Source organism: Lepidochelys olivacea (assembly GCF_965140295.1).
Source record: "Lepidochelys olivacea isolate rLepOli2 genome assembly, chromosome: 20".
Classification (NCBI taxonomy): Eukaryota; Metazoa; Chordata; order Testudines; family Cheloniidae; genus Lepidochelys; species Lepidochelys olivacea.
This window is the reverse complement of record NC_140430.1, coordinates 15,259,027-15,286,869: the sequence shown is the minus strand read 5'-3', so window position 1 is coordinate 15,286,869 and position 27,843 is coordinate 15,259,027. Positions and strand designations below refer to the sequence as shown.

At 52.5% G+C, this 27,843-nt stretch overlaps 1 protein-coding gene and 1 long non-coding RNA gene across 5 annotated transcripts; one reads left to right on the top strand and one right to left on the bottom strand.

Moving 5' to 3' along the window:
* Positions 1-1,413: 1,413 nt before the first annotated feature.
* Positions 1,414-8,070, bottom strand: LOC311510304. Of its 2 annotated transcripts, none has more exons than XR_014709071.1 (3): positions 8,023-8,070; positions 2,928-3,810; positions 1,414-1,939 (listed from the first exon to the last, which is right to left on the bottom strand). It is a non-coding gene; the product is annotated as an uncharacterized lncRNA (long non-coding RNA). The 2 variants fall into 2 exon arrangements; XR_014709072.1 differs by having other exon boundaries at positions 1,414-1,936.
* A 158-nt stretch (positions 8,071-8,228) lies between these two features.
* Positions 8,229-27,664, top strand: SMUG1 (single-strand-selective monofunctional uracil-DNA glycosylase 1). 3 transcript variants are annotated; one of them, XM_084610822.1, is made up of 3 exons: positions 8,229-8,276; positions 18,793-19,079; positions 24,851-27,664. In XM_084610822.1, the coding sequence occupies exons 2-3, from the start codon at positions 18,804-18,806 to the stop codon at positions 25,376-25,378; spliced, it is 804 nt and encodes a 267-aa protein (XP_084466948.1). In that variant the 5' UTR covers positions 8,229-8,276; positions 18,793-18,803; the 3' UTR covers positions 25,379-27,664. The 3 variants fall into 3 exon arrangements, with proteins under 3 accessions (XP_084466948.1, XP_084466947.1, XP_084466946.1); XM_084610821.1 differs by having other exon boundaries at positions 8,229-8,280; positions 18,793-19,028; XM_084610820.1 differs by having other exon boundaries at positions 8,229-8,280.
* The last annotated feature ends 179 nt before the right edge of the window (positions 27,665-27,843 follow it).

Genomic DNA, 27,843 nt, shown 5'->3' with positions numbered 1-27,843 from the left:
GCAGTTATGACCATTGTAAACACATCGCACTTTATCGTGCAGTTATGCAAAACCAGCACCTGAAAAACCAGGCGAGGAGGCGACAGCAGTGCGGTGATGAGGACATGAACACAGATTTCTCTAAAACCATGGTCCCCGGAAATTTGGAGATCAGGGTGTTACTAGGGCAGGCTCATGCTGTGGAATGCCGATTCTGGGCCCGGGAAACAAGCACAGAGTGGTGGGACCGCATAGTGTTGCAGGTTTGGGATGATTCCCAGTGGTTCCAAAACTTTCGCATGCGTAAGGCCACTTTCATGGAACTTTGTGACTTGCTTTCCCCTGCCCTGAAGCGCAAGAATACCAAGATGAGAGCGGCCCTCACAGTTCACAAGCGAGTGGCAATAGCCCTGTGGAAGCTTGCAATGCCAGACAGCTACCGGTCAGTCGGTTATCAATCTGGAGTGGACAAATCTACTGTGGGGGTTGCTGTGATGCAAGTAGCCAATGCAATCATTGAGCTGCTGCTATCAAAGGTAGTGACTCTGGGAAATGTGCAGGTCATACTAGATGGCTTTGCTGAAATGGGATTCCCTAACTGTGGTGGGGCGACAGACAGAATGCATATCCCTATCTGGGGACTGGACCACTAGGGCAGCCAGTACATAAACCGCAAGGAGTACTTTTCAATGGTGCTGCAAGAACTGGTGGATCACAAGGGACGTTTCACCAACATCAACGTGGGATGGCTGGGAAAGATTCATGACACTCGCGTCTTCAGGAATTCTGGCCTGTTTAAATGGCTGCAGGAAGGGACTTTATTTCCAGACTAGAAAATAACTGTTGGGGATGTTGAAATGCCTATAGTTATCCTTGGGGACCCAGCCTACCCCTTAAAGCCCTGGCTCATGAACAGGCACCCTGGACAGTAGAAAGGAGCTGTTCAACTATAGGCTGAGCAAGTGCAGAATGGTGGTAGAATGTGCATTTGGACATTTAAAGGGTCGCTGGTGCAGTTTACTGACTCATTCAGACCTCAGCGAAACCAATATTCCCATTGTTATTGCTGCTTGCTGTGTGCTCCACAATCTCTGTGAGAGTAAGGGGGAGACGTTTATGGCGGGGTGGGAGGTTGAGGCAAATCGACTGGTTGCTGAATACGTGCAGCCAGACACCGGGGTGGTTAGAAGAGCATAGCAGGAAGCGCTGTGCATCAGAGATGCTTTGAAAACCAGTTTCATGACTGGGCAGGGTACTGTGTGACACTTCTGTTTGTTTCTCCTTGATGAAAACCCACCCCCTTGGTTGCCTCTAAATTCCCTGTAAGCCACCTGCCCTCCCTGCTTCGATCACAGCTTGCTTGCAAAAGGAAATAAAGTCACTATCGTTTAAAAAACATGTATTCTTTATTAATTGATTATAAAAATAGGGAGATAACTCACAAAGTAGCCCGGGTGGGGTGTGGGAGGAGGGTAGGAGGGAAGGAAAAGGCCACTTCAAAACTTGTTGAATGACGGCCTTTTGTTGCTTGGGCTGTCCACTGGGGTGGAGTGGTTGGGTGCCCAGAGCCTCCCCCAACGCGTTCTTGGGTGTTTGGGTGAGGAGGCCATGGAACTTGGGGAGGAGGGAGCGCGATTAAATAGGGACTGCAGCGGCAGTCTGTGATCCTGCTGCCATTCATGAACCTCCACCGGACACCAGAGCATGTCCGTTTGATCCGGCAGTAGCCCCAGCGTTGCCTCATGCCTCCTCTGATCTTCCTGCCACCACCTCTCCTCATGTTCATCGGCCGCTTTCCTGTACTCTGCTATTTTGTCCCTCCACACATTCTGCTGAGCTCTGTCAGTGCCGGACGACTGCATGAGCTCAGAGAACATTTCATCACGCGTGCGTTTTTTTCGCTGCCTTATCTGAGATAGCCTTTGGGACGGAGGAGGGAGGCTTGAAACATTTGCAGCTGCTAGAGGAAAAAAAGGGAGTGAAGTATTTTAAAAGATACATTTTACAGAACAATGGCTATACTCTTTCATGGTGGACAACACTATTCACATTACATAGCACATGTGATTTTGGTACAAGGTCGCATTTTGCATCTTATATTGAGTGCCTGTGGCTTTGGAGTTAGCGATCACACACGCAGTGCCAGGTAACAGAATTTGGCTTGCAGGCGGTCATGGTAAGCCATAGCCTTTCGGCTTCTGCAGCCTTCATAACAGCAGCCCCCTCCTCTCCCATACCAAGTAAAGCACGTTGAGTTGGCCATTTAGTGCTGCAGTTTTCCTGTTAACGTGCAGCAGCAGAAACCAAACTAACCCCGACCCCCCCCCCACATCCAATTCTCTGGGATGATCGCTTTACCCCTCACCCCACCGCATGGCTGGTATCAGGGAAGATCCCTGCTAGCCAAACGCCAACAGCTCAGCGCCAGTAGCCCCCCCTCCCACTGCGTGGCTAACTGCGGGGAGGATTTCTTTTCAGCCACAGGCAAACAGCCCAGTAGGAACAGCCACCTCTGAATGTCCCCTTAATTAAATTCCCCTATTTCAACCAGGTTACCATGAATGATATCACTCTCCTGAGGATAACACAGAGAGATAAAGAACGGATGTTGCTTGAATGCCAGCAAACACCGGGACCATACGCTGCCAGGCTTTGTCATGCAATGATACCAGATTACTTGCTACTAGCATGGCGTGGTAAAGTGTCCTACCATGGGGGACGGAATAAGGCTGCTCTCTCCAGAAACCATCTGCAAAGGCTTTTAGAGTACCTCCAGGAGACCTTCATGGAGATGTCCCTGGAGGATTTGTGCTCCATCCCCATACATTTTAACAGATTTTTCCAGTAGCTGTACTGGCCACGAATGCATCCCAAGTCCGCAGAGCTACTTAATCATTAAAAAACGCTTGCTTTTATAACATATATTATATTTTAAAAGGTACACTCACCAGAGGTCCCTTATCTGGCTTGGTTGGGTTGGGAGGGTATTTCGGTCAGGGTGATAAAAAGATCCTGGCTGTCGGGAGAACAGTGTGCTGTGTGACCTCCTCAAGCTTGTCCTCCTCCTCATCTTCCCTGTCCGCAAAATCCTCAGGCATGGCGGAGAGTACCCCATCATCGGCGTCCACGGACAGGGGTGGGGTAGTGGTGGCGGTCCCCCTTAGAATTGCATGCAGCTCAGCGTAGAAGCAGCATGTCTGGGGCTCTGTCCCGGAGCGTCCGTTTGATTCTTTGGTTTTCTGGTACGCTTGTCTGAGCTCCTTAAGTTTCACGGGGCACTGTGTTGCATCCCTGCTGTAGCTTCTGTCCCTCGTGGCCTTGGAGATTTTTTGAAATGTTTTGGCATTTCGTCTTTTGGAACATAGTTCTGATAGCACGGATTCCTCTCCCCATACAGCAATCAGATCCAGTACCTCCCGTTCGGTCCATGCTGGAGCTCTTTTTCGATTCTGGGACTGCATGGTCACCTGTGCTGATGAGCTCGCCTGGCCAAACAGGAGATGAGATTCAAAAGTTCCCGGGGCTTTTCCTGTACCCCTGGTCAGTGCATCCAAGTTCAGAGTGCTATCCAGAGCGGTCATAATGGTGCACTATGGGATAGCTCCCGGAGGCCAAAACATTCAAATTGCGTTCACACTAATCCTAATTCGAAATGGCGACGTCGATTTCAGCGCTAATCCCCTCATCGAGGAGGAGTACAGAAATCGGTTTTAAGTACCCTTTATGTCGAAAAGAATGGCTTCGTTGTGTGGTTGGGTGCAGGGTTAATTCGATTTAACTCTGCTAAATCTGACATAAACTCGTAGTGTAGACCAGGCCAAGGAGATCAATCTATTTAGTTTAAGAAAGAGATGGTTAAGGGGTGACTTGATCATGGTCTGTAAGTACCTACATGGCGAACAAATATTTAATAATGGGCTCTTCAGTCTAGCAGAGGAAGGTATAACACAATCCAATGGCTGGAAGTTGAAGCTAGACAAATTAATTCTGGAAATAGGGTGCACATTATTAACTGTGAGAGTAATTAGCCATTGGAACAATTTACCAAGAGTCATGGTGGACTCTCCATCACTAACCATTTTTAACTCAAGATGGGATGTTTTTCTAAAAGATCTGTTTTAGGAATTCTTCTGAGGAAGTTCCATGGCCCGTGATATACAGGAGGTCAGCAATGACCACAATGTTCCCTTCTGGCCTAAGATTCTATATGGTGCTCAGCACCATAGTATCTGAACATCTCGAGTTCATTATCATTACCCCCATTTGACAGATGGGGAAGCTGAGGCACAGCAGCTGACCAGCAGTAGAGCTAGAAATATAATGCAGGTATTGTGAGTCCCAGTCCAGGACTCTAGCCACTAGGCCACACTGCCACCCCCACACTGCTGAATGTACTCTCCACGTGGGCCATTAGCTGTGAGCTACTCCGAGTGAATATGCCTCCTTCCAGACTTGAGTCTTGCATTTCACTGCTTTGCACAGCCCCTGTCTGGAGAAAGTCCAGAGCAAGCTGCGGGTGTCTGATGCTTTGAAATGTTTGGATCTTTGGTGAGCCCTCGGCCTGGGCCTTTAAACATCATCTCACTGCTAACAACACACACACACGCACAGAGGGGCAGCTGTGGGGAAGGGGACAAGGCCACTGCTCCAACCCAGCTGATAAGTCCTAAGTGTTGACAGAAGCAATAATTAGATCCAGTCATTTCTGCTCATCGTCAGGTCTGGTGTATTTATGCCAGAACTTTTTATTTTCTTTCTTTTTTTCTAATCAGAGCAGAACATGGAATGGAAAGAGCCAGCAGTGAGTGAAAGTCCCCGGATTCTTGTCTTCCATTAGAAAGGTGATCAAATGGCAGCCCAGAGCTCTACCCACCCCAACTTGTGGGAATCCAGTTATGTATCAAAGTAGTCGCACCGTCAGCCAGTGCAAAGCGAAGCTACAAAACACTTTTCTGTTTTTCAACATGCTCCTAAATTTCCCACGCGTTCAGCTTTTGGGAGCAACTTCCTCACAGTTGGTCTTTGTCCATTGGTGAATGTTGGAGCAAAATCCCTTCAGGCATTTTGGAGTTACGGGGTGAGGGGGAGGTGGGGGCTTGTTCTGTCTTTTTTTTAATCTGGATGGAATTTTCAAAAGTGACTAGCTATTTGTGATGCCTCTGCATATAGGGGTCTGACATTATTATTATTATTATTTATTAGGTGTATTTTGGTAGTTCCTAAGAGCCCCCATCACAGTCATGGAGCAGGACCCCATTGTGCTAGGCGTTGTACATTATTTATTAGGGGTATTACGATAGCGCCTAGTAGCCCCAGTCATAGACCACAACCCTGTGGCTTTAGGCACTGTATATTATTTATTAGGGGTATTATGGTAGCACCTAGGAGCCCCAATCATGGAGCAGGGCCCCATTGTGTAGGTGCTCTACAAACACAGAACAAAAAGATGGTCCCTGCCCAGAAGAATTTACAATCTACACTGAGATTAGAGGTGTGCTATGAACCAATGGTTTGGTGACCAAACCGCACTCAAATGGGGGGGGGGGGGGAATTCATTTGCTTCAGGCTGCCTAGAAACAAAAACATGTCAAATTTTCCAGTGAAATGAAAAAGTCGATTTTTTTTGTTTCAAGTGAAATGAAACATTTTTAAATCAAGGTTGGATTTTTTTTTATTTTCAACAGATCTGCTCTAGCTCAAAAGGAATTAATTTGGGGCAGTTCTCTGGCCTGTGTTATACCCCAAGTCAGACTAGATGGTCACAATGGCCCCTTCTGGCCTTGGAAACTCTGAATCTACAAAGTGGCAGGGGCGCATTTTGCCCCCATTCACCTGCTTGCTGGTCTAAGTGTGAGATGTAAATCTGCTTCCATCTGTCCTCTGCACAACAAGATCTTGGGGTCCTCAAATAGCTCCCCCCTTTCTTACCCCCTGCCCACTCCCTTCTCAAAGCACGTGGAAATGCAGTATTTGTCTGTGGGGAGATCAGGCCGGTTTAAAGCAGACCTAGCGGTTGGGATCGTTCATCCATTAGGGTGATTTGTGAATTTTTAACTCCTGTTTTAAATTGGTTTTCACCTAAGGAATAATTAGACTGGGTCATTTTCATGGGATAATTGAATAAGGATCATTCTGCCTGGACTTGGTTCTTTGAACCACAGTGAATCTCCCAGCCCCTGGTGAGACTGCCTGCTTTTCCCGGTCTCATTGACCGAAAGGGAAGCATAGATTGTGCATAGCAACTCTGGATTCTGCTGGGTGAGGGTCAAGTGTGATTCAGGGATTCAGATATATCTGAGGCTTCAGAAAAAGGAGCAAGAAACTTCATACCAGGGAATTAGGGCCAGATTTTCAAAAAATCTCCAGGCCAAATTTCCAAGCCTTTAGTACCTCTTTCTATTATTTATTACTGTACTATGGTAGCACCTAGGAGCCTCAGTCATGCACCAGACCCCTTTGTGCCATACAAACACAGAACAACCCTATAATCAGCCACAATCCAGGACAGATAACTCTTGTGATTTTAGCATGAATCTCAAAACATTTGCTGTTTTTCTTCAGGCTTCAGATCATGGAGCCAGATTACTGGTCATGTTTTCAAGTTTGTAATAAAGACTCATAACCCAGAGGAAAAAACAAAAAGAAACAAAACAACCCAACCACCACCACCACCACAGATGAATTATTGCATTGTAACACCTCATAATTTTTAAATCAGTCTCATGATTTGCTGGGGCTGGCCATGATGTATTATTGTTTATTTAGATTTAAAATAATAAAAAGCCAATGCTTAAGCCTCCCTAACACATCCTTGATTGTACAATAAAACACCAGCAGCATTAAAGTTATAATTTAAACAGGAACTCAAACACCAACACATCTTCTTAGTTGTGGGAACCATATTCTGAGCCCTCTCTATAAATCCTAGCATACACATCTAACTGTATACAGTACACATCTTTTGTGTTTGTGTGTGTGTGTGTGTGTATGTGTGTGTGGGGGGGTTGTACAGTGTCTGGAACAAGGGGGTCCTGTGCTGCTGCAATACAAATGATAGCAATAATATATCCTGTAGGTGGCTTGGAAAAATCTCACCTAGGATGTCTAAGATGTCCCCCTTTTTAGTCTTTATGAGATTATAGAGTAACAAATGGAAGGACATTTTCAGTGTGACTGACCCCAACTGTTAAAATTAATCATGAATTAATCAGGTCTTGCAAAATCACAAGACTAGCTTAAAAAAGCACAAGATTTTTATCAAAAACGATTGATTTGGGGTTCTTTTTTTTTTGCCTTCTCGTTGCTGAGCCTTTAGGCTCACACCAGGGTCATGTGTTTGAGCTTTTCTCAGCATAGAATCATACAATCATAGAAGATTAGGATTGGAAGAGACCTCAGGAGGTTATCTAGTCCAACCCCCGCCTCAAAGCAGGACCAACCCCAACTAAATCATCCCAGCCAGGGCTACCACCTCCCTCGGTAACCCATTCCAATGCTTCACCACCCTCCTAGTGAAATAGTGTTTCCTAATATCCAGCCTAGACCTCCCCCACTGCAACTGCATTATGTGGCATAGAAACTTGCTCTTCTTTCTCATGTAATTCTATGACTTCAGAAGTTGGGTCTTTTAAAAAAGCAATCTACATCAAACATTGTGAGACTTGTGATAAAATTGTGAGAATGGGCAAAACTGGGTTTTCTTTAAGAAAAAAGTATCTGGTTCTATTGTTCAACTAACTGCCTATGTCCCTATAACACTAACCTAGCCACAACCCTGTGTGTCCCTACAACACACACATACAATCCTGTGTCCTTAAAACAAGCACACACACACCTGTATGTGCATATAACCCCCCCGTGTCCTCATAACACACACGCCTGTGTATCCCTGTGACACTCACACCCCTGTGTCCCTATACCCCCCCCCCCCGCATGTCCCTACAACACACACACAACACCTGTGTCCTTATAACACACCCACCCACCTATTTGTCCTTATAACACACCCACACACCCCCAGCAGTGTGTCCCCTTAACACTCACAAACACACACACGCCAAGTGACGCTGCTGTAGTAGGGAACAAGGCATCCACATGCTTTTGCCCCCCCGGAACTACATCTCCCAGCATCCCCCGTGGCTCTCAGGAGCCTGCTGGGAGCTGTAGTGCGAGGGTGGAAGGGCTGCAGCTGAGTGTCAAGGGGGCTTGGAAGGCGGAAGGACTACAACTCCCAGAGACCATGGCGAGGGCACATGGGAAGCTGGTCACTAAGGGGGAGATCCCTGAGCTTGGAGGAGGCAGGTAAGGGGCGGGCGAGGGGGGGCGGCGCTGAGCCCTGGGGCCTGTAGGGTGAGGCAGGAGGGAAGAGCTGGATGCTGCCCGTGGGGGTGGGTGAAGGTGAAGAAAGGGAGGTGGGGAAAGAGAATGCAGCTCCCCCTTTGTCTGCCTTCTCCCCCCCTGCTATGGGGGGGCTGGGAGGGGGAGTGAAGCAGGGAAGGGGGGGAGCAAAGACGGGGGGACCTGGGGGAGTGAAGAAGGGGGAGAGAAGGGGGCTGGGAGGGGGAGCGAAGAAGGAGGAAGTGGAGGGGGGAGCTGGGGAGGGGGCTGGGAGGGGGAATGAAGGAGGAAGCCGTGGGGGTGCTGGGTGGGGGAGTGAAGATGGGGTAGAGAAGGGGGTGCTGGGAGGGGGAGTGAAGAAGGAGGAAGCGGAGGGGGGAGTTGGGAGGCAGAAGCTGGGAGGGGGAATTAAGAAGGGGAGAGAAGAGAGGAAGTTTGTTTTCTCCCCCCCCCCCCCCTTCAGTGGGGAGGTGGAGCACCCTCTCTGGCACAGCTCTCTGGAGCTGCCCCTCCCTGAGTGTGATGCCCTGGCCTAGCTTGCGGCCTGGGCCAGGCTCCTTGATGTGACTCACCCTGCTCCCCTCCCGCAAGTCATCCCTGTCTGCATCATTCCGTTTCTCATGGCGTGAACCCAGCATGCTCGGCTTTATCAGCAGCACAGAAATCTGGGGGCAGCAAATGGGCAGGAGACCAACGCGCAAAGTGACCTGCAGATAATAGGGGGCAAATTCAGCCTTGAGCCCCGCCCCTGTGGAGCGGGCAGACACACCACAGATACAAAGGAATGGGGGTTTCATGAGCCCCGACAGCCACACTGCTCCATTAAGATGAGTTTCTCTTCCTTTTGGCTGCTTGGCCCTGCCCTAGTAGTTTTATATACATAACCAAGTCTCAATCGCTGCACGGACAGCGTGGGATCAGAACCAGAAAGCCTCTCCAAGAGTCTTGAGGAGGGATCCCTGGCATGGAAAAATTTGAGAATTGCCCTACTATGCTCAGCCCAATTCAGTGGGGCCGAGCCAGTGGTACCATCTCTGATTGTTCCGGTGGACACATTGCTAAGTTGACAAGGCCTTGGGCTATTTCCAGGCAGCAAAAAATCAAGATTGTGCTGGGGTTAGAGCGGGGGATTTGGCACCAGACAACCTGGCTTCCACCGGTTGTGCCTCTGGCTGGCTGTGTGACCTTCGGCAAGACGGTTAGGTCTGTGTTTTTGAAATTGGCTGCTGATTTTGGATGCCCAGATTGTGACACCTTGGGCCTGCTCTTTGAGAAGAGTGGAGAGCCCACAGCTCCTGTGGATTTCAGCTGAGCCTTTGGCTGCTTAGCCCCTTGTGGTGTAAAATTGGGCACCTGAAATCAAGGGTCTTTGTTTAAAATGTTGGCCATCTGTGAAAGGGAAGCAAAGACTGCACCATAGCTGGGCCAACGGATATAGTTTGACGGGTGAGTATTTTCACAGATAGAAAGTGCCGCATTTGGTTCTCTGTGATAGGACGTGATTTGCATGGATGAAAATGTTCATGAGTCCCAAATGTTTCCCCAATTTTAGCTCTGCTACAGATGGAATTTACAAGATCTTTCCATCTCCATTGCACAAAACGACCCGTGCTGGTTGGGATTCATCCGTGCAGTGTCTAGATTGGCTAGAGGTGGTGCCCTAGAGCAACTCGGGGTTCTTCCCCTGCAGCGCTTGGGACAGGGAGTAAGAGGTCAGGACTGGGTATTGAATTAGAATCTCTAGTGTGTTGCGGTAGGGACTAGCAGAGAATTAAGGGTGGATTTGAACCCAGGGCTGGAAAAGGGATCCAGAGGAGGCCTGCTGCGGATCCAGGCAGCTCCCACTCCTCTCCATTCCAGCAGCGAGAGTGCAGACACACGCCAAACCATGTTCCCTCTCAGCCTTAGGCCTGCTGATCCAGCTGCCGTTACAGGGTCTCCATGACAGGCCCTCAGACATTCCACACTTCGGTGTCGGCCTTGCCCCAGGATGAGGACACACATAATGTAGGCCCTGAAGGCTCTGTGCGTGCCCCCGGCCCCTTCCCTGCCCCCATTTTACTGGTGAAGACCTGGTGTAGTGAGCAGAGCATCCCATTCCACCTACATAGGGGGCTGTAGGATGATGCCAAGGACCCAGGCAAAATGGGGTGCGATGCCATTGACTTAGGGGTGGTGGTGCCGTCTGATGCCTTTTGTGATATTGGAGCTCCCAATGGTAGGCAACAGTCTGGCTTTAGCCAGGAGTTCGGTTGGGGGGCAGTTTTTACACTCCTCCCTGCTTGCCCCTATGCCTAGGGAATCTTCTTTTCATCTATGCTCCCCAGACCCCTGACAGAGGGGAACTTCATCTTCATAGCCCATTAGCAGGGGGTCAAGGACCCAAGGAAGGAGCCCTTTAGTGCTCCTTGTGCTGATGGGGTTTGCGATGTGGCTTCCTGTCCCCCCAAGGAACTGAACCAGCAGCTGCCCCGTCACTCCCCACTGAGCAGCACTCCCATGGTTGTGTCATTGTGGGCCCTGCCTGGGTTTGCACCAGTGACCTGGAGATGAAAGGTTCAGGGACCCATTCCCAGTGCACTTTGTTGGTTTGAGTGGTGCCCCTGTCAGATGTTTAAGGCTGGCCCATCAAGTAATCTGATCTGCTGGTAGTGACCCCTCTGGGCCTGTTTTGCAATCTAGGCCAGGTCAGAGGAGCTGCATTGCAGCCGATGTCAACAGCCCTTAGGCCTTGGACAAACTAGTTTTGCAAAGACTAAGCAGGGCAGAGGCCAGCTGCCTCAGGGGTTGGGGCCTTTGGCAGCTAGGTCAACAGTTCAGATCAGTCCTGTTGAGATGAAGAGCTGTTAGCACTGAATGATGGTGAGTTTGGTAGGTCTCAACATTATTTGTATTATAGTAGCATGTAGACCACCCATCTATGTTCCCCATTATGCTGGAGGCTGCACGGATCCATGGTGAGATGTCACTGCCCCAAAGAGCTCCTAGCCTATGGGCACAGAGAAAGGAAGGGACTGGACCTAAGTTGGTGGCATAGCTGGGAATAGAACCCAGGTGTCCTGGATCCCTGGGCAGTGCCCTGCTCTTGGGCCATGCTACCTCAGCCTAGCTTCACTAGACAGATGTACAAGGCATAAAACCCATCATGAAACTTGTCCCCAGTTGGGCAGTCCCAGCAGAGTGGCCTTGGCTGGATGGGCCATGGAGACTCAGCCCCCATCCCAGCTGAGATGTGGGAGGGGATTCTGCACTTGTTGCCTTGGCCTGGGTGTTTGGGGGAAGCAGATTCCAGGGGTTATTTGCTGACACCCTATTTTGCACTCTGTAACATGAGCATCCAACCTAGGAGTGCTTTGCCGGCTCAACCAATTAGGGAAGCCGAACCACACCATGTGATTTGGCTGATCAATCGTAGTCAAACTAGTCCAGCTAGAATATTGAGGGATGGGCTTGCAGGGGACCAGGTGGCACTAAGGAAAATCCAGTTATTTGGAGGAAGCTTTGATTGGCTGGCAGCTGCAGGGAACGAGGCAGAGTTATTCATTGCAACCTATTTGCTCAGCTGCAATCTGAGGATGGGGAAGGGGGGCTGACCTAGCTGTACCTGCTTTGTGAATATCTGGCAACTTCATTCTCCCGCTGTGTCCATCGGGCCCCTAAATTCACTCAGATGGGGAAGTGAGCATGCAATTTAGTGACGAAAGCAGAGGACTGGGAGTCAGGACTCCTGGGTTCTAACCCTGGCTGCGGCAGGGGAATGAGGTCTAGTGGGTGGGCGGGCTGGCTGGGAGTCGGGTAAAGATCCAGTTAATGGATTTTCCACAATGATGTAGCTCAGGTGCGAGCCAGCACCTGGGAGCCACCGATTTAGGAGAGGTGGCCTGAGCTTTCTGTAGTGTGGCTACTTTTCTGATTTATTTATTGCTGTAGCACCTGGGAGCCCCAGTCACATGCCGGGAGCCCCAGTCACGGGCCAGGACCCCCTGCACTAGGCGCTGTGCAAACAGAACAATAAAATGTTCTCTGCCCCAAGGAGCTGCCCATCTGAGTAGTAGGCAAGAGTCACCAAGTGCAGATGGACGGGGATCCCACAGAAGGAAATAGCGAGACTCTCATGCACTGCTCATCCTGTGATAGGATCCGAAAGCTGCATGCAGGAATTAGTGGGTGAGATTGGCTGATGCTACAGAGGAGGGTAGAGTTTCAGGCCAGAAGGGTCCATTAGAGCCTCTCTGTCACAGGCCATTCAATGTCACCAGTGACTCCTGTTTTGAGCCCAATGGCAATAGGTAGATGAAACCATTTTTGCCCTCAGGGGATGTGTGGCCATGAAAGTGCGGGGCACTTGGCCAAGCTGCGACGTTCGCTGCCGTGTGGCAGTGTCCACCCGGGACGTTCCTGTGTGGCAAGCTGGGGCCCTGGAGATTCACACCCTGGCTGGCCGTGCAGTAACTCACCCAAGTAGACAGATCCTAAATCCTTGTGCACCACAGGCAGAGAACGGGAGAGACTGAAATGCCACTGATGCCTGAGGCCCCTGTAGTGGCAGGGAGCTGATTTGGTGGGATATGCCCAGGTGATCCCAACAGGTGAGCCATGCCCCATGCTGCAAAGCAAGGCGAACCCCCCCCCCCAAGGTCCCAACCAATCTGAGCAGGGGTGGGTGGGAATTCCTTCTTGACACCCCATCAATAATGGTCCCTTCTGGCCTTCAAATCTATGACCCAAATGGGTGGGAGCTTCCTCCGCCACTGGACAGCAGAAATAATGTCCTGTACCCAAACCATGTGACTTAGCTGACCAGTGGTAACAAAGTCAGCCCAACTGGAATATTGTGGGACAGGGGCTTGCAGGGAACTGGGAGGGACTAAGGAAAATCTAGTCTTTGGAGGAAGCTGGGACTGGCTGTCTCGAGAGTCTCCAAAGCCCGTCAAATCTAGACCATCCCCATCCCCTGCTGGGGAAGTGGCTTGTGACTGATGCTCTGTGGGGAACCTGTTCCGCTAACCTTGTGTCCCATCCCCTTCCTATGTTAGAAGTTGAAGGCATCCCCTTTTCCAGCAGGTGGGATGGTGCTAATGCATCGTCTAGGAGCATGGCATTCCTAGGTGGTTTTCATCTGGGGCAGATGGCTTTATACCCTGCGCAACTGGCAAGGATATTACATTTCAGTGCAAGCAGAGCGTTTGATGATGGGACAACCCCTTCCCCCCTGCACTGAGGGTTTGAGGTTCTCCGGATTAGGAGGAGGTCGGGTGGCAGGATACCCCCATGAGGGCAGAATCAATTCTTTGCTCTGTTTTTTGAGCTCATGATTAATGATATTACCCAGACTGAGATCAGGGCCCTGCTGTGCTTGGGTGCTGGACAGATACAGAGACAGTTCCTGTCCCAAAGACCTCACAGTCTAAATAGACCAGAGATGTGAGGAGAAACCGAGGCCCAGCTCGAGGAGGTGACTTTACCACAGTAACACAGCAGGTCAGTAGCAGAGCCGGGAACAGAACCCAGCTGTCCTAAGACCCAGGCCAGTGCAGCCACTGCACCCATTGCTGCTCGATCACTTATTAATAACAGCAACGAATTCTGTGCGCTTATAGGACAGCACATTTTCATCCCTTGACCTCAAAGTGTGTTACAAAGGAAGGTCCATGGTCATTATCCCTATTTTACTGGTGGGGAAACTGAGGCGCAGATTGAGGAAGTGACTTACTCACAATTGCACAGAGAATCAGTGTTGGGGTCAGAATAGTGCCCAGTCTCCTGCTCTTACTGGCAGACACCACCTCCCCTCTGTGAGCTGGGCATAGAACCTAGAAGCCCTAACACTCAGCCCCCCTGCTTTACCCACTAGACACTACTGCCCTCACGGAGCCAGGGATCGAACCCAGGAGTTCTGCTGGATCACACTTTTCCAGCAAATTGTTTCTCCTCCCAGTGGACAACACAAATGTTTTGAACAGGAGAGTCACGAATGTCCCATTCGCAAACACCCTGCTCTCTGCAACAGGCCATCATCGGGGGGTAAAATCAGTGATGCTTTTGGCCTTCCTATTTTGCCACATGCCCGGTGCTTGGCCAGATGCTGGTGAGGAACATGTACTCCACAGTCTAGGCGCTCTCTAGGCTGGGGTGTGGCTCCCACTCCAACAACCGGCATAGCTGCACCAGTGCAGTTTGCTCTGGGAGAGCTCATGCCTGCTTCGGGGTCAGCTGCATCAGGCCGAGTGCCTTCGCCTGTCTGCCCCAGGGCTGGAGTGGTCTAAGCCCTAGTCAGCTGAATTTGGCACTCTTCAGGGGTGACTTGATCCCAGTCGACAGGGGATCCAGGTCTAGCAGGCAAATGTCTAACACAGGGGTGGGCAAACTTTTTGGTTTAGCAGGGCCACATCGGAGTTGTGAAACTCTATGGAGGGCTGGGTAGGGAAGGCTGTGCCTCCCCAAACAGCCTGGCCCCCTGTCCCCTATCTGCCCCCTCCCACTGACCACCCCCCTCAGAACTCCCGACCTATCCAACCCCCCTGCTCCTTATCCCCTGACCGCCCCCTCCCGGGACCCCCCCAACTGCTCCCCCCAGAACCTCCCCATCCAACCCCACTGCTCCCTGTCCCCTGACTGCCCTGACCCCTATCCAACCCCCGCTCCCTGACAGGCCCTCTGGAACTCCAATGCCTATCTCACCCCCCCTGCTCCCTGTCCCCTGACTGCCCCCCAGAACCTCCTGCCCCTTATCCAACCTGCTGCTCGGAGCGGCAGTACTAGCAGCCGGGAGCCAGCCATGCTGCCTGCTTGGCGGCATGGCTGCAGGGGAGGGGCTGGGGGCTAGCCTCCCTGCCTTAGGTAGGTGCTCAAAGGCCTGGCAGGACGGTCCCGTGGGCTGTAGTTTGCCCATCTCTGGTCTAACAAGACCCAGTGATGGAAGTTGAAGCTGGATACATTGAGACTGGAACTAAGGTGCATGTTATTAGCAGTGAGGGTAATTAACCATCAAAGCGATTTACCAAGGGGCGTGGTGGGTTCTCCATCACCGGCAATTTCTAAATCAAGGTTGGACGTTGTTCTAAAAGATCCGCTCTAGTTCTAACAGGAATGATTGTGGGGAAGTTCAGTGGCCTCTGTTATGCAGAGGTCAGGCTAGAGGATCATTGGCCCTTCCGGTCTTGGGATCTATGAAAAATATTCCTGAATCAGAGCTTAAACCCTGACTAACTCTTGTTTGCAGACTGCTTAGAAATCCTCAAGTGGAAGAGGGGGTGGAAAACAACCTACTATTGTGGGGGTGTTGTGTCAGTCTCTTTGGAAGCATCACCTGTTGGCCCTGCTTCAGGTAGGATGGAGGACCAGCTGAGATCTCCTGGGACACAGCATCCGGTCCCTGCTGTCTCAGCAACCCCATCAGATAAGCCCATTCAGAAATTTAGCAAGCTCCCTCTTCACACTAGTTAGGTCCTTTGCCCCCCACTGTCCTAAGGAGACTGGTCCTGAACTGCCCTCCTTTGATGGTTAGTTCTCTGGCCTGTACTATACAGGAGGTCAGATGAGGTGATCACAGTGGTCCCTTCTGGCCTTAGAATCTCTGGATCTGGGAACAAAGCCGCCTCGTTTCCACCAGTTTGATGAAAGGGGTTGAAAATGTTATTACAATCTAAGCAAAGAAAATTTCATTCCGCCCCCCACACTTCCTGACGGTTCAAGATCAAGTATTGTCTCTCCATGGCTCGAAACGCACACAAAGCATCAGTTATACAGGCCTAGCATTGTTTGCATTGATCCATTTTTTACTCTGAAAGTAAACGTGCTCATTTTTGATTCCGTTAAGGGGCTGCCGCACTGCAAAGGCTGAGAAATGCTGGCCTAGTGGCTGGGACAGTGGATTAGGGATCAGCAGACCTGCGTGCTCTGGGGTTGCCAGGCATATGGTTTTTGAAAAGGGACCCTGTAGGCTCCAGTCAGCACAGCTGGCCGGGCCGCTAAAAGTCTGGCTGGCCACAGCGGCCGGCTCTGTGCGGCTCCCAGAAGCGGCTGGCGTGTCCCTCCAGCTCCTAGATGGAGGGGCAGCCAGGGGGGCGCCATGTGGTGCTCCTGCCTGCAGTCCAGGCACCACCCTGAGCACTGGCTCCGCAGCTCCCATTGGCTGGGAACCATGGCCAATGGGAACTGTGGGGGAGGCCCCTGCGAATGGGGGCAGTGCATGGGGGGCCCCCTGGTCACCTCTGCGCCTAGGAGCTAGAGGGACATGTCACTGCTTCCTGGGAGCTGCCTTAGGTAGGTGCTGCCCAGAGCCCACACCCCGAATGCCCTCCGTGCCTTAGCCCTGAGACCTCTCCGACACCCAAACTCCCTTCCAGAGCCTGCACCCCCTCCCTCAGGGCTCAACCCCCAGCCCTGGGCCCCCTCCTGCACTCCAAACCCCTCGGCCCCAGCCTGGAACCCAAACCCTTCATCCCTGGCCCCACCCCAGAGCCTGCACCCTCAGCCCAGAGCCCCCTCCCACACTCCAAACCCCTCAGCCCCAACCTGGAACTCCCTCCTGCACCCCAAGCCCCTCAGTCCCACCCCACAGCCCTAGCCGGAGCTCTCAGACCCTCCTGCACCCCTGCCCCAGCCTGGTGAAAATGAGTGAATGAGCGAGAGTGGGAGAGAGCGAGCGATGGAGGGAGAGGGCAGGGGCGGGGCCTTAGAGAAGGGGCAGGGCAAGGATGTTCAGTTTTCTGCAATCAGAAAGTTGGCAACCCTAAGCTCGGCCTGCTTGCTGATTGTGGGCAATTCACTTCCCCTGTCTGTGCTCAGTTTCTCCTGCTGTCCCTTGTCTGTTTAAACTGAAAGCTCTCTGGTTGGGGATTGTCTTTTTGTTCTCTGTTTGGATAGCTCCCAGCACATTCATCTGATGGGCTCCTAGGTGCTATTGTAATACACCTAATAAACGTACAGCGCCTAGCACAGTGTGGTCCTGGCCTAGATGCTGTCATAATGCACCTAAATATATTGTACAGTACCTAACATAATGGGGTCCTGGCTCATAACTGGGGCTCTGAGATGCTACTGTAATACACCTAATAAATATTGTACAGTGCCTAGAGCACAGGGGTCCTGGCCCATGACTGAGGCTCCCAGGCGCGGCTGTAATACACATAATAATAATAATAATAATGGGGTCCTGATCTTTGTTGTGTGCTACCGTAATTGAGTGATAATGCTCCTTGCAAGCGCCTGATGGTTGGGCTCTTGGAAGGTTAATTTTCTCCTCCCTCACGTGCGGAAGTGCGAATCTGGGTTTTGTAGGTTGTGTGTGTGTGTGTTTAATCACAGCACAAAGCATTTATAGATTATTTACAGTAATGGTTTGTATCTGAGCGAATGCTTTACTAATTACAGTAATAAAAAAGGCTATAAAAAGCACATTCCCCGTGGAGGGATCTATGTGGAGGCCTTTCTTGGTTCACTTGTAACCAGGGCTACAATGAAATCACTCATCTGAGTTACAGCACAGAAAGAATTCTGGTACAAAATAGGCTGCCTGGGGACGTAGGATTGGGATACGAGGCCTTTCTCCTCTAGGGGGCGACGGCTCCGATCTGGCCCCAGAGTGGGGGGACTGGCTGGTTCAGAGGAGATGGGGTAATGGGATATGGAGCCTATTTCCTCTAGGGGGCACCAGTTCCAATCTGGCCCCAGGCTGCTGGTGGGGGGCGGAGGGATGGCTTGGGAGATCAGGGAATGGAATATGGGGCTTTTTTCCTTGGGGCACGGGGGAAGAGGATGGACTGGTTGTGTTCCAGATGCAGGGTTGGGGGATTGACTAGCTCAAGGGGGTGGGTAATGGGATATGGGGCCTTTCCTGTTGGGAATACTGGCTCCTATCTGCCTCAGGGTCAAGGGACTGGTTGGTTTAGGAGAGACTGGGGAATGGGATATGGGGCCTTTCACCTGTAGGGTCCCCAGTTCCAATCCAGGTCATTGGCATCAGATGCTTGAGGGTGCTCAGTATAGAGCACATGTTAAAATCTGGCCCAGGTCAGGACCCGGCTGGCTCAAGGGGACGGTGCTGCCTTTCACCTTGAGGTTGTAGGTTTGAATCAGGTTCCTGGCCAGGAGGACTGGGTAGCTTGGGCTGGAGTCTTTGACCCTGAGGGCGCCAGCTCCCATCTGCCTGGGTCAGCGGGGATGACCCATCCACAGCGGCCTCTGTCAGGCAAGTTTGCTTGGTCTTGTGCTGACTCGGAGTGGGACCAAGCTGTGCGTGTGCCCAAAGCTGCCACTATAGCTGGTCCTCTGTTGGCAACCCCAGCAATGACCCAGCTCCCCTCTTCACCCTGGCAGCAGGCGCTTGGAGCTGTACAAGCCCTGTGGATAAGCAAGGGGTTGGGGAGGGAATCTGTTCCCCCACAAGGGATCTTGAAAATGGCCCCCAAACGTCACACGTCTCCCCCACCTCTCCTGCCGGGTGGTTCTTACTAGCTAGTGTTTGTTTGGCAGGAGATGGCAGCATGATGGAGCAGCTGCATGTGCCCCTCGGTGCCACCGCTGTGGGTCCGGCCTTCCCCCAGGGGGATGTCCTGGCCACCCAGTTCCTGGAGGCCGAGCTGGAGCAGAATGTGCGTCTCAGGGAGCTCTCCTTCCTCGACCCCGTCCGCTACATCTACAACCCTCTGGAATACGCCTGGGAGCCCCACGAGGACTACGTGAGGAGATATTGCCGTTCCCCCAAAGAGGTGCTTTTCCTCGGCATGAACCCCGGCCCCTTCGGGATGGCACAGACCGGGGTAAGGCAGCCTGCCCCACAGGGTGCACCTGGGCAAGGGGGGCGAACGGGAAGGTGAGGATTGGGAGCAACGACTGTGGGCAACGTCCCAGCCCCATTGGGCATTTGCCCCTTGATTTCAGTGGGGCCAGGATCTCGCCCCGGGTTGTTATGGGCCCTAGAGCCCCTTAAGGCTTTAGGCAAGACCAGTCTCTCCACATTCAAACTGGAATCTTGTGGGCAGGGGGAGAATTGGGACGTGTCTTGAGTTGCATGGTGGGTGCATTGGAAGTGCCCATGAGATGCTCCTGTACCTACTGACCACAGCCAGTGTTGGGTGATTGCTCGGGGGGGCGGGGGGATGAGACCTCGCACATTTGCACCAATGGGCCAGATCCCCAGTGGGTCTCAATCGGCCATAGCTCCATGGAAATCAATGGGGCCAGACCCCCACGAGTGTCAATCAGCCGTAGCTCCATGGAGTCAAATAACATTAGTATGTGCATTATAGCAGAGCCTAGAAGCCCCAACCAAGATCTGGATGTACGCCCGGTGCTGCGCGTACGCATAACGGGAGGCCGTCCCTGCTCCATGGAGCTCATGATCTACATATATAAAGAGCGGGAGGGGAAACTGAGGCATGGAGGGGGACTTGCCCAAGGTCACATGGCAGAGCTGGGAATAGAACCCAGGTGTCCTGGTCAGGTGCTGTACCCTTTGGACCATGACACATTTTGACGATATACCTCTAGTCCCACACTGGGATAGCCCGGAGCAGTAGCCCAGAAGCTTGCTTTGTTCAGTGGCTGCAGCTGGGAGCCGTGAGCCGCTTGATTGATACGATGCAGCTGGTTAATATTAATGGCATTAATTCGGGGAGTAATTAGGCGCCTGCACTGCAGCAGGATCTCCCGCTCGTTAATGCTCATCTGCCCAAAGAGCTGCAGCTCCCTCAAGTGTTGCTTGTATAGCAGGCTCTAACATCCTGGTTCCCTGTGCCCAGGCGGGACCAGTGTTCCCTGCCGCCTCCCCTAATGTTTGACTGGTCGGGGGCCGTGCAGATCCACTCCTGCTTTGATGCCATGCCAGGAAGCGGAGGCCACATTTCAGAGCAGAGCGGAAAGCTGCTGTCAGAGTCCAGGGCTTGCGAAGATATTGCAAAGCGCGAGTGCATGCAGTTTCTGGTCTAAAGAGCTCTCAATCTAAATGCAGCCACCTCTGGGGTGGGATGCAGCAGCTGTTTAACAGCAGCACTTTAGGAAAGGAAGTGAAGAAGGACCCTTTGTCCATACGAAGCTGCAGGGAGGGATTTTAAGGTAACAAGAATAATGGAGTTTGACCAGGAAAACCATGTCACAGGAGCATCATGGGTAACACCTTAGCCCTGCTGTCACCCAGGGGTCTGTCCAGCCAGCTCCCTCCCAGTCCCAGCTCTAGGGCCTGATCCGGCCTGTATGACACTCAGGATCTCAGTGGGTATTTAAATAGAAGGGTGGCCAGTTTATCCAAGTGACTGGCAGAGGGGGAGAGGCAGCACCCTGTGACTACTTCCTCCCCCCCACCCACTTACCCATAGTTGAATCCATTTGCAGAGGGCCAGAAAATGGGAGAGGAGCCCATGTCTCGCTCACTGGATGATGTGAGGGGACGGGAGAGCAAGATGGAGACCCCCTCCCCAGAGCCTCTTCTCCCCTCCCGGTGCCTGACAGCTGCTCCATCACTGATCCCCTCTGACAGCCCCTGGTCCTGGGGTCAGAGGTCAAAGGATCAGCTAAACAAATCATTCAATAATGCGCTTTAATTTATGTTGGGGGGTTGGGGAGGGGGATGTCTCCCGCCAAGTTGCATTTGTCCAGCTGCTAATTGGCAGATCTGGCAAGCAGGGGTGAGGGGAGGCATTATCTTGACATTAGACCCAGGGGCAATCGATAGACTGGGGAGGGCGGGGGGGGATGTTTTGTGGGGGCTGCAGAGGGCGAGATTGGCTTCTCCTGAAATACGGTTACAGATCAGGGCAGCGCAGGGCCAGGACCGCGAGGGCCGCTGCGGCAGGACCCCAGCACTGGGAGAGGGTGGGACCCCATGGTATTTTGTATCAATTAAACTTGGGGGCGGGGGGGTTGACGAATAATGCAGCAGCCGGCTTCATTTGGCCGTGGTGTCTTTGTCCATGGTTCCTTTCTGGGGGCCAGCAGGGTTGGGAGTCTGTGGGTGGTGGCAGCAGATCTGTAGCCAGGGTGAGTGCTGGGGGCTGTGGGTTAGGATCCTTCCACCCCCTTGTGATGCCATTGCCCCTGTCTATTGCACTCAGCCCTTGTTCCCAGCTTTCCCAATCCCCCTTCTGCCTCCAGAAACCACATCTGGGCATCTTCCCTCGACTCCATCTTCTTCCCTTCCGATCCCCTGCCATGCTAGCCCCTCCCCGGTGTGGCTTCCCCTGTCCGGCTCTCGGGGCAGCCTCCTTTTAACAAGGAGTCTGTGTGCACTTCAGGGGTGAGGAAGCATGGCACAGTGGTTAGGGCACCAGCCTAGGATGCAGGAGATGTGGGGTCAAATCCTTCTTCTGCTACAGACTTCCCTGTGTGAGCTTGGGCAAGTCCCTTAGCCTCAGTTGCCCAGATGCGGATAATAGTCCTGCCAGGGGGCTGTGTGTGTAAATACATCTGAAATTTTGAGGCGCTCAGAGGCTGTGGTGATGGAGGCCTGAGATAGATAGCAACTCTCATGCTCCAGGGAGAAGGCTGGTTGTAGGAGTCAGGAAGGTTTTGTTTTTCCTACCACGCCAGGGCCAGATCCACAGCTCCCAGTGTGATGCTCCTACCCAGATCCTCCAAAGAGCTCAGCTCCTGACATGCCGCGTACTTGAAGATCTCGCACTTGTTAGCTCTGGGCCTCCCCCGGGGGCCAACTCGGGGTCAGATCCCGTACTGTCCGCCCCAGTCTCCTCCTTCCCCTTCCTCCACCCAACGTAGATGCTTCCAGCCTTTGTGCTCCTTCTCTGCTCCCTTTCCAAATAACCTCCATCCCATGGGCTGTGTGTGTGTGTGTCAGGGAGCAGAGCCACCATGCCCCTCGCGGGTGACCAGATGGCAGTGGGCTGAGTGCAGCCTCTGACCTCCAGGGTGCAGGTCTGGCCTGGTGGCCCGTGTGAAATGAACTGAGGGCCGAGGTGGCTGCACCATCTAATGCACCATGCTAGTGGGCACTGACTGGCCGCCTCCTTGCCCATCTCAGCAGAGTCAAAGGTTGGACTGGGCTTTAACTGCCCTCCGGCCACAGGTGGACGGCAGCCGCAGCCCACGAATGGTGAGTCTGTGTGCGTAGCTTGCTCCGCTGCTATCTGAGCTGTGCACTCCAGCCCCCAGAGCTGACTGCCTGGCGGCCACTAAATTCTCATTAAGGAGAAAATAACCAGGATCCTCTACAGAACCCTGCACCAGCAGAGACCAGCAAGTGCCTTGTATGGGGAAATCGTGGCCTCTTGTGTCTCCTCTCACACCCCCCCACACTCCGCTGCTCTGCTAACATAGCCCACCCAGTCTCTCTTCTCTGCAGCTGGGTCCCCGCTGACCCCCATCCTTCATGGCCTAGCATGTCACCCCTCAATGCGGGCGGCATGAGGGGGGAAGCTCTACGGCTCCAATATGGTAACAGTTCCCCCCGTTTCCCCTCTGATCTCTGCCTGCAAATCTCTCTCTTCCCCGCACTCATCTCCAGCCAGATGCAGCCTCTACAGGCTCTTTCCTGCCCCATTGGCCTGACGCTGATGGGCTGCTCCCTGCAGGGAGCCGGGTGCTCAGTCCCAACGGTCCTAAGGCAGCTTCTCTGTGTCAGGTCCCATCCAGCAGAGAGCATTTGGGTTCCTTTTGGGTGAGTGTATGGGGTGGGGGATATGATGGGGGGCGGGGGGTGGCATCTCTGCTGAGGCTGCTGGCAAGGGGGACCGGCTGGGATGGAGGCCCCTGGCAGTGGATTTTTAGAGTTCCAGTGGCTACAGATCCACTGCCCCTCCCCACAACTCCCATCGGCCTGAGCAGCTGCAAATGAACCCGCCAGGATCTGGAGTGCGGCTCCCGGGTCCCGAGCTGCCTCCTCCTGGGACCCTGGACTGAATCCGAACCTGGTCGGGTCCCAGTGGTGGAATGCTCTGCATCCCAATGGCACTCCCCAGGCCGGCACAGCCCCTCCATGCCCCACTTCATTAGCCTTTCAGCTAGCTGCAAAGGGTCCAGGTTGTTGTTGGCCCCAGGTGACATAAGTTTGCTGGCAGCTGCCTGGGAGTCTCCACTTAAGAGCTCTTGAGGACTGGGAGGCAGGGGGCTGCAGGTCAGGATTGAGTGGCATAGGCAGAACTGGGGGGAGCCCAAGGCTGGAATAGCATGAGGCTGTGGATTGGGATTGTGGGGCACCAGGAGAGTGGGGGCGGGAGGGAGGAAGCCCAGAGCTGGGGTAGCAGGAGGCTGCAGATTGGGATTGAGGGACACTGGCAGAGCGGGGGGAGAGGTGGGGAAGCCCAGAGCTGGGGTAGCAGGGGGCTGCGGGTCAGGATTTAGGGGCATCGGTAGAGCTGAGTGTGATTCTCACTCTCTCCCCATCTGGCCCATCAGTAAACAGTCTGCATTATTATTTTGGGGGGTGGTCCTGGGGGAGGGTGCCCCTGGTGGTGAGGGGGTGGGGGGCTACCAGCAGATTGAGGTTCAGTGGGGAGAGATAAATCCTGCCCTGTGGGATTGACTCCTGTTACCTCCTTATTGGGAGTGGGGTAATTGTACCAAGTCTCCCCTCCCCAGTCCTGCTCTGGGGGCCTGCATGGGGGGTTCTCGGGCAAGTGGGGCACCCAGTCAGTCCCAGGCATTGGCCTGTGTCTGTGTTAGGACGGAGAAGGGTGAAGCAATGTCTCCTCCCTGCCCCTTTTGCGGTGGCATCAATTCTCTGTGGCTGTTGTACAGCGGGATCCTAATGCCAGCTTGTTAGAGATGGGGCCACTTCCTACCAGGGAGTGCTTCCTTCCTCTGCCTGGCTGCATAACTGGTGGTGGTGAGGGGGGGGAGGAGGGGCAGAGAAGAGCCCTGGCTGCTTGCTCAGGCCTGGCAGGGATGGCTCTGGGGATGGGACCATGCAGATCTTCCATGGGGGGCTGTTTGCTGGGGCAGAGGGTTTGCGGGTGGGGGCTTGGTTGTCTCTGCTTTTTCTGACCAAGTGGGTAAAGGGGAGAGGGGTTAGATAAAGGGGGCTGGGAGTCAGGGCTCCTGTGGTCAGTTCCCAGCTCTCAGAGGAGACTGGGGTCCGGTGGTTAGAGCAGGGGTGGGGAATTTTGAGCCAGGAATCCTGGGCTCCATTCCAAGGACTAGAATAAAATAAGTGTTGTTTTTAGACAATGTTTGTATAGCAGGAGTGGCCAGAGGCCCAGATCCAGAATGGGGACTCAACCATCCCAGCATGCTGGCCACTGCACAGACTGAGAGATAGCCCTCCCCAAAGAGCTTGCACTCTGAATAGACAAAGGGTGGGAGGGGAAACTGAGGCACAGAGCAGGGGGAATGATTTGCCCTAGGTTATCCAGCAGGCCAATGGCAGAGACGGGACCAGCACACAACTCTCCTAACGTGATGCTTTAGCCACTAGGCCACACTGCCTCCCATGGTGTCTACCTCCTTTGGCTTCCCTGGGGCTCTTGGCTTTAGCCCATCAATGGCTCCGGCTCCGTGGCTCCGGCTCCGTGGCTCCCCCGATGGAGGAGGTGGGGTTTTGCTGGTCAGGCTCCTCTCTGACCCTGCTCTTGTTCCCCCACAGGTGCCCTTTGGGGAGGTGCGCCACGTCCGGGAGTGGCTGCAGATCCGCGGGCAGGTGTCTAAGCCAGCCCAGGAGCACCCCAAGAGACCTGTCCTGGGGCTGGAGTGCCCTCAGACAGAGGTGAGCGGTGCCCGCTTCTGGGGCCTCTTCCGCTCACTGTGCCCTGAGCCTGAGGCCTTCTTCCGCCGCTGCTTCGTCCACAACCACTGCCCGCTGCTCTTCATGAGCCAGAGCGGCAAGAACCTGACGCCAGCCGACCTGCCAGCCGCCCAGCGTGAGCGCCTGCTGCAGATCTGCGACGACGGGCTGGCCCAGGCCGTGCGCTTGCTCAGTGTTGCCATGGTGATCGGCGTGGGCCGCTTCGCCGAGCAGCGGGCCCGCAAGGCCCTGGCCTCGGCTGGCCTCCAGGTCCGGGTGGAAGGCCTGATGCACCCCTCGCCCCGCAACCCCCTGGCCAACAGGGGCTGGGAGGCCATTGCCAAGGCCAGGCTAGAGGAGCTGTGTGTCCTGCCCCTGCTGATGGGCTGAGCCTGGGGCAGGGAGGGCACCCCCTGCTGAAGACACTCACTGGGTCTCATTCATGGCTGATGCTCCTGGCCACCTAGGACATACAGTTCTATTGCCGTAGCCTCTGACTAACGGATAACAGGAGTCCTGTCCTGAAGGCTGGGGCTTCCTGCACCAACACTACCTCCCCATACCACCACCTGGGATCTTGTTACCCCACATCTACATCCCCCATAGAGGACTGCAGAGGGGTGGCCTTGGGTTCTGCTCTCAACTGGTGTCTGATGGAGACAAGGACTGTAGCCTTCAGATCCTCACAGGGTGGGGGTTTGGTTCAGGCCTGTCTTCAGTTCTGCCACCTGCTGTGGCTGGGACCAGTCCTGGTTGGAAGGGCAAGTCAGATCCTTCCACCCCCGCCTTGTTAGAAACCAGTTTGGTTCCCATGCCGCTCGGCCCCCTTAACACTGAGATGAGCTGGTGTTTGACATCAGGAGGCAGCTTGGAGTTCTGACCAATTTACACCAGCCCAGATCCACCCTCTGGTGTCCTGTTGTGATGGGATCCCTGGGGTACGACCTGAAACTGTGGGACTGCTGTGCCCCCTTAACCATGTTTTGCCAAACCCCTCCAGGGGCTGTTATCATTCAGCACCAGCATGCAGGGACACACTCAGCTAAGTTGCATGAATGGTCTCCAAGCCACTCCTGAACTATGCAGAGTGAAACACCAGCACATCTCCCAAGCCCTCAGCCTTGCACCCCAGAAATATACTGTTTTACACTGCTCAAGACCTATTCTTGAACCGTGCAAGCTCATTAATTAGTTTACCCCTTCGTCAAAGGATAGGGGACATTCACCAGCCTTTGTAATCTGAGCAGATTCCCCAAGCACTTTAGACAAACTCATTGCTAAGGATAAAATATTAAAATAAAATCTATCTTCCTATAGTTAATAAACTTGCGTGATTATCAGTGTTTAGGCCCAGAGGTCAAAGTGGGTTACATAAGAAATAAAAATAGACTTGCAGTATAAATTCTAACTTGAACAGACAAAGAAAGATTTACATCAAACAGTTTTTCTTACCCCCCTGGATGTTGCAGGTAGGTTACAGTTCTTAATACACAGGCTGGATCTCTCTGTCAGCCTGGGACAAGTCTCCTCAGTTCAAAGCCTTTGTCTTCCCAGCATTCTTATTTCTTTCAGTGTAGGTAGGGGAGGAGAGAGGACAAATGATGATGTCACTGTCCTTTTTTTAATACTTTCTTCCAGGTGCTAGAAAGATCCTTGCTGTGACATGGGGGTTAGGCAGCTCCCATTGGGTATGTGGCCTCTCTGAGGAGTCTCAGAGAGTGAATTCTTCTTGATGGCTCCATCAACACATGTCTGGCTGGTCCTGATGTAAATCTGTCTTGTCAGTTGTTCCTTTGTTGCCGCTGAAAGGCCAGCAGTGGGCGTTTCCCACTTACCACGTATCTCAGTTGTGATGTTGCCCCCCGTAATGCTTTATGGAAATATGCTTATGAATGTATTTGTGACATAACAGGAATATGTTTTATGCTACATATTCCATGTAACGTATCTCTGCAAAGGTTATGATCTACTGAATATATTCATCCTATTTGTATGCATGTATCACTTTTATATTCGAAGTTATGCATATTGGTTGTGTACTTGTTTGATTTTAAGTAGCCTTAGTAAGGCATTTGGTCAGCTTCTTAAGAAAGGAATTTGCAAGTTAAGTGCCCAATCAAGAAACACTTAATGGACAATGGAACCTTGGAAGACCGCAATCTACATAAGAAGTCTACCTGGGGATGTTCAAAGTAGCATGTGAACAATGGCTGCCACCTGTAAAGTTCTGAGTCATGCATAGACATGTGACTTGCCTATGTGACTCCAAAACTCCAGCTTGCAGCTGGATTCTGCATAGGAGAGAGGAGTGGGTCTCCACCCACAAGAGAGAGTCTATTTAAGCCCCTGGGAGACCCCTCCATTTTGTCTTCAGCTGGCTCAAGAGAGAGTCTCTTCACCCCCAAGTATACCTGAACGAAACTGGAACAAAGGACAGTAACTACAGGGGGTGTGAGTGATTGCTGGACCCAGACTAGAAGGAGACTAGTCTGTAAAAGAATCTTACTGGAACATCTCTGAAGGTGAGATTTCATCTCCAATCACTTTCCTACTGTATTAGGCTTAGACTTGCATGTTTTATTTTATTTTGCGTGGTAATTCACTTTCTTCTGTCTGTTATTACATGGAACCACTTAAATCCTACTTTTTATATTTAATAAAATCACTTTTTACTTATTTATTAACCCAGAGTATGTATTAATACCTGGCGGGAGGAGGGGGGTGCAAACAGCTGTACATATCTCTCTATCAGTGTTATAGAAGGTGAACAATTTCTGAGTTTACCCTGTATAAGCTTTATACAGGGTAAAACGGATTTATTGGGGGTTTGGACCCCATTGGGAGCTGGGCATTTG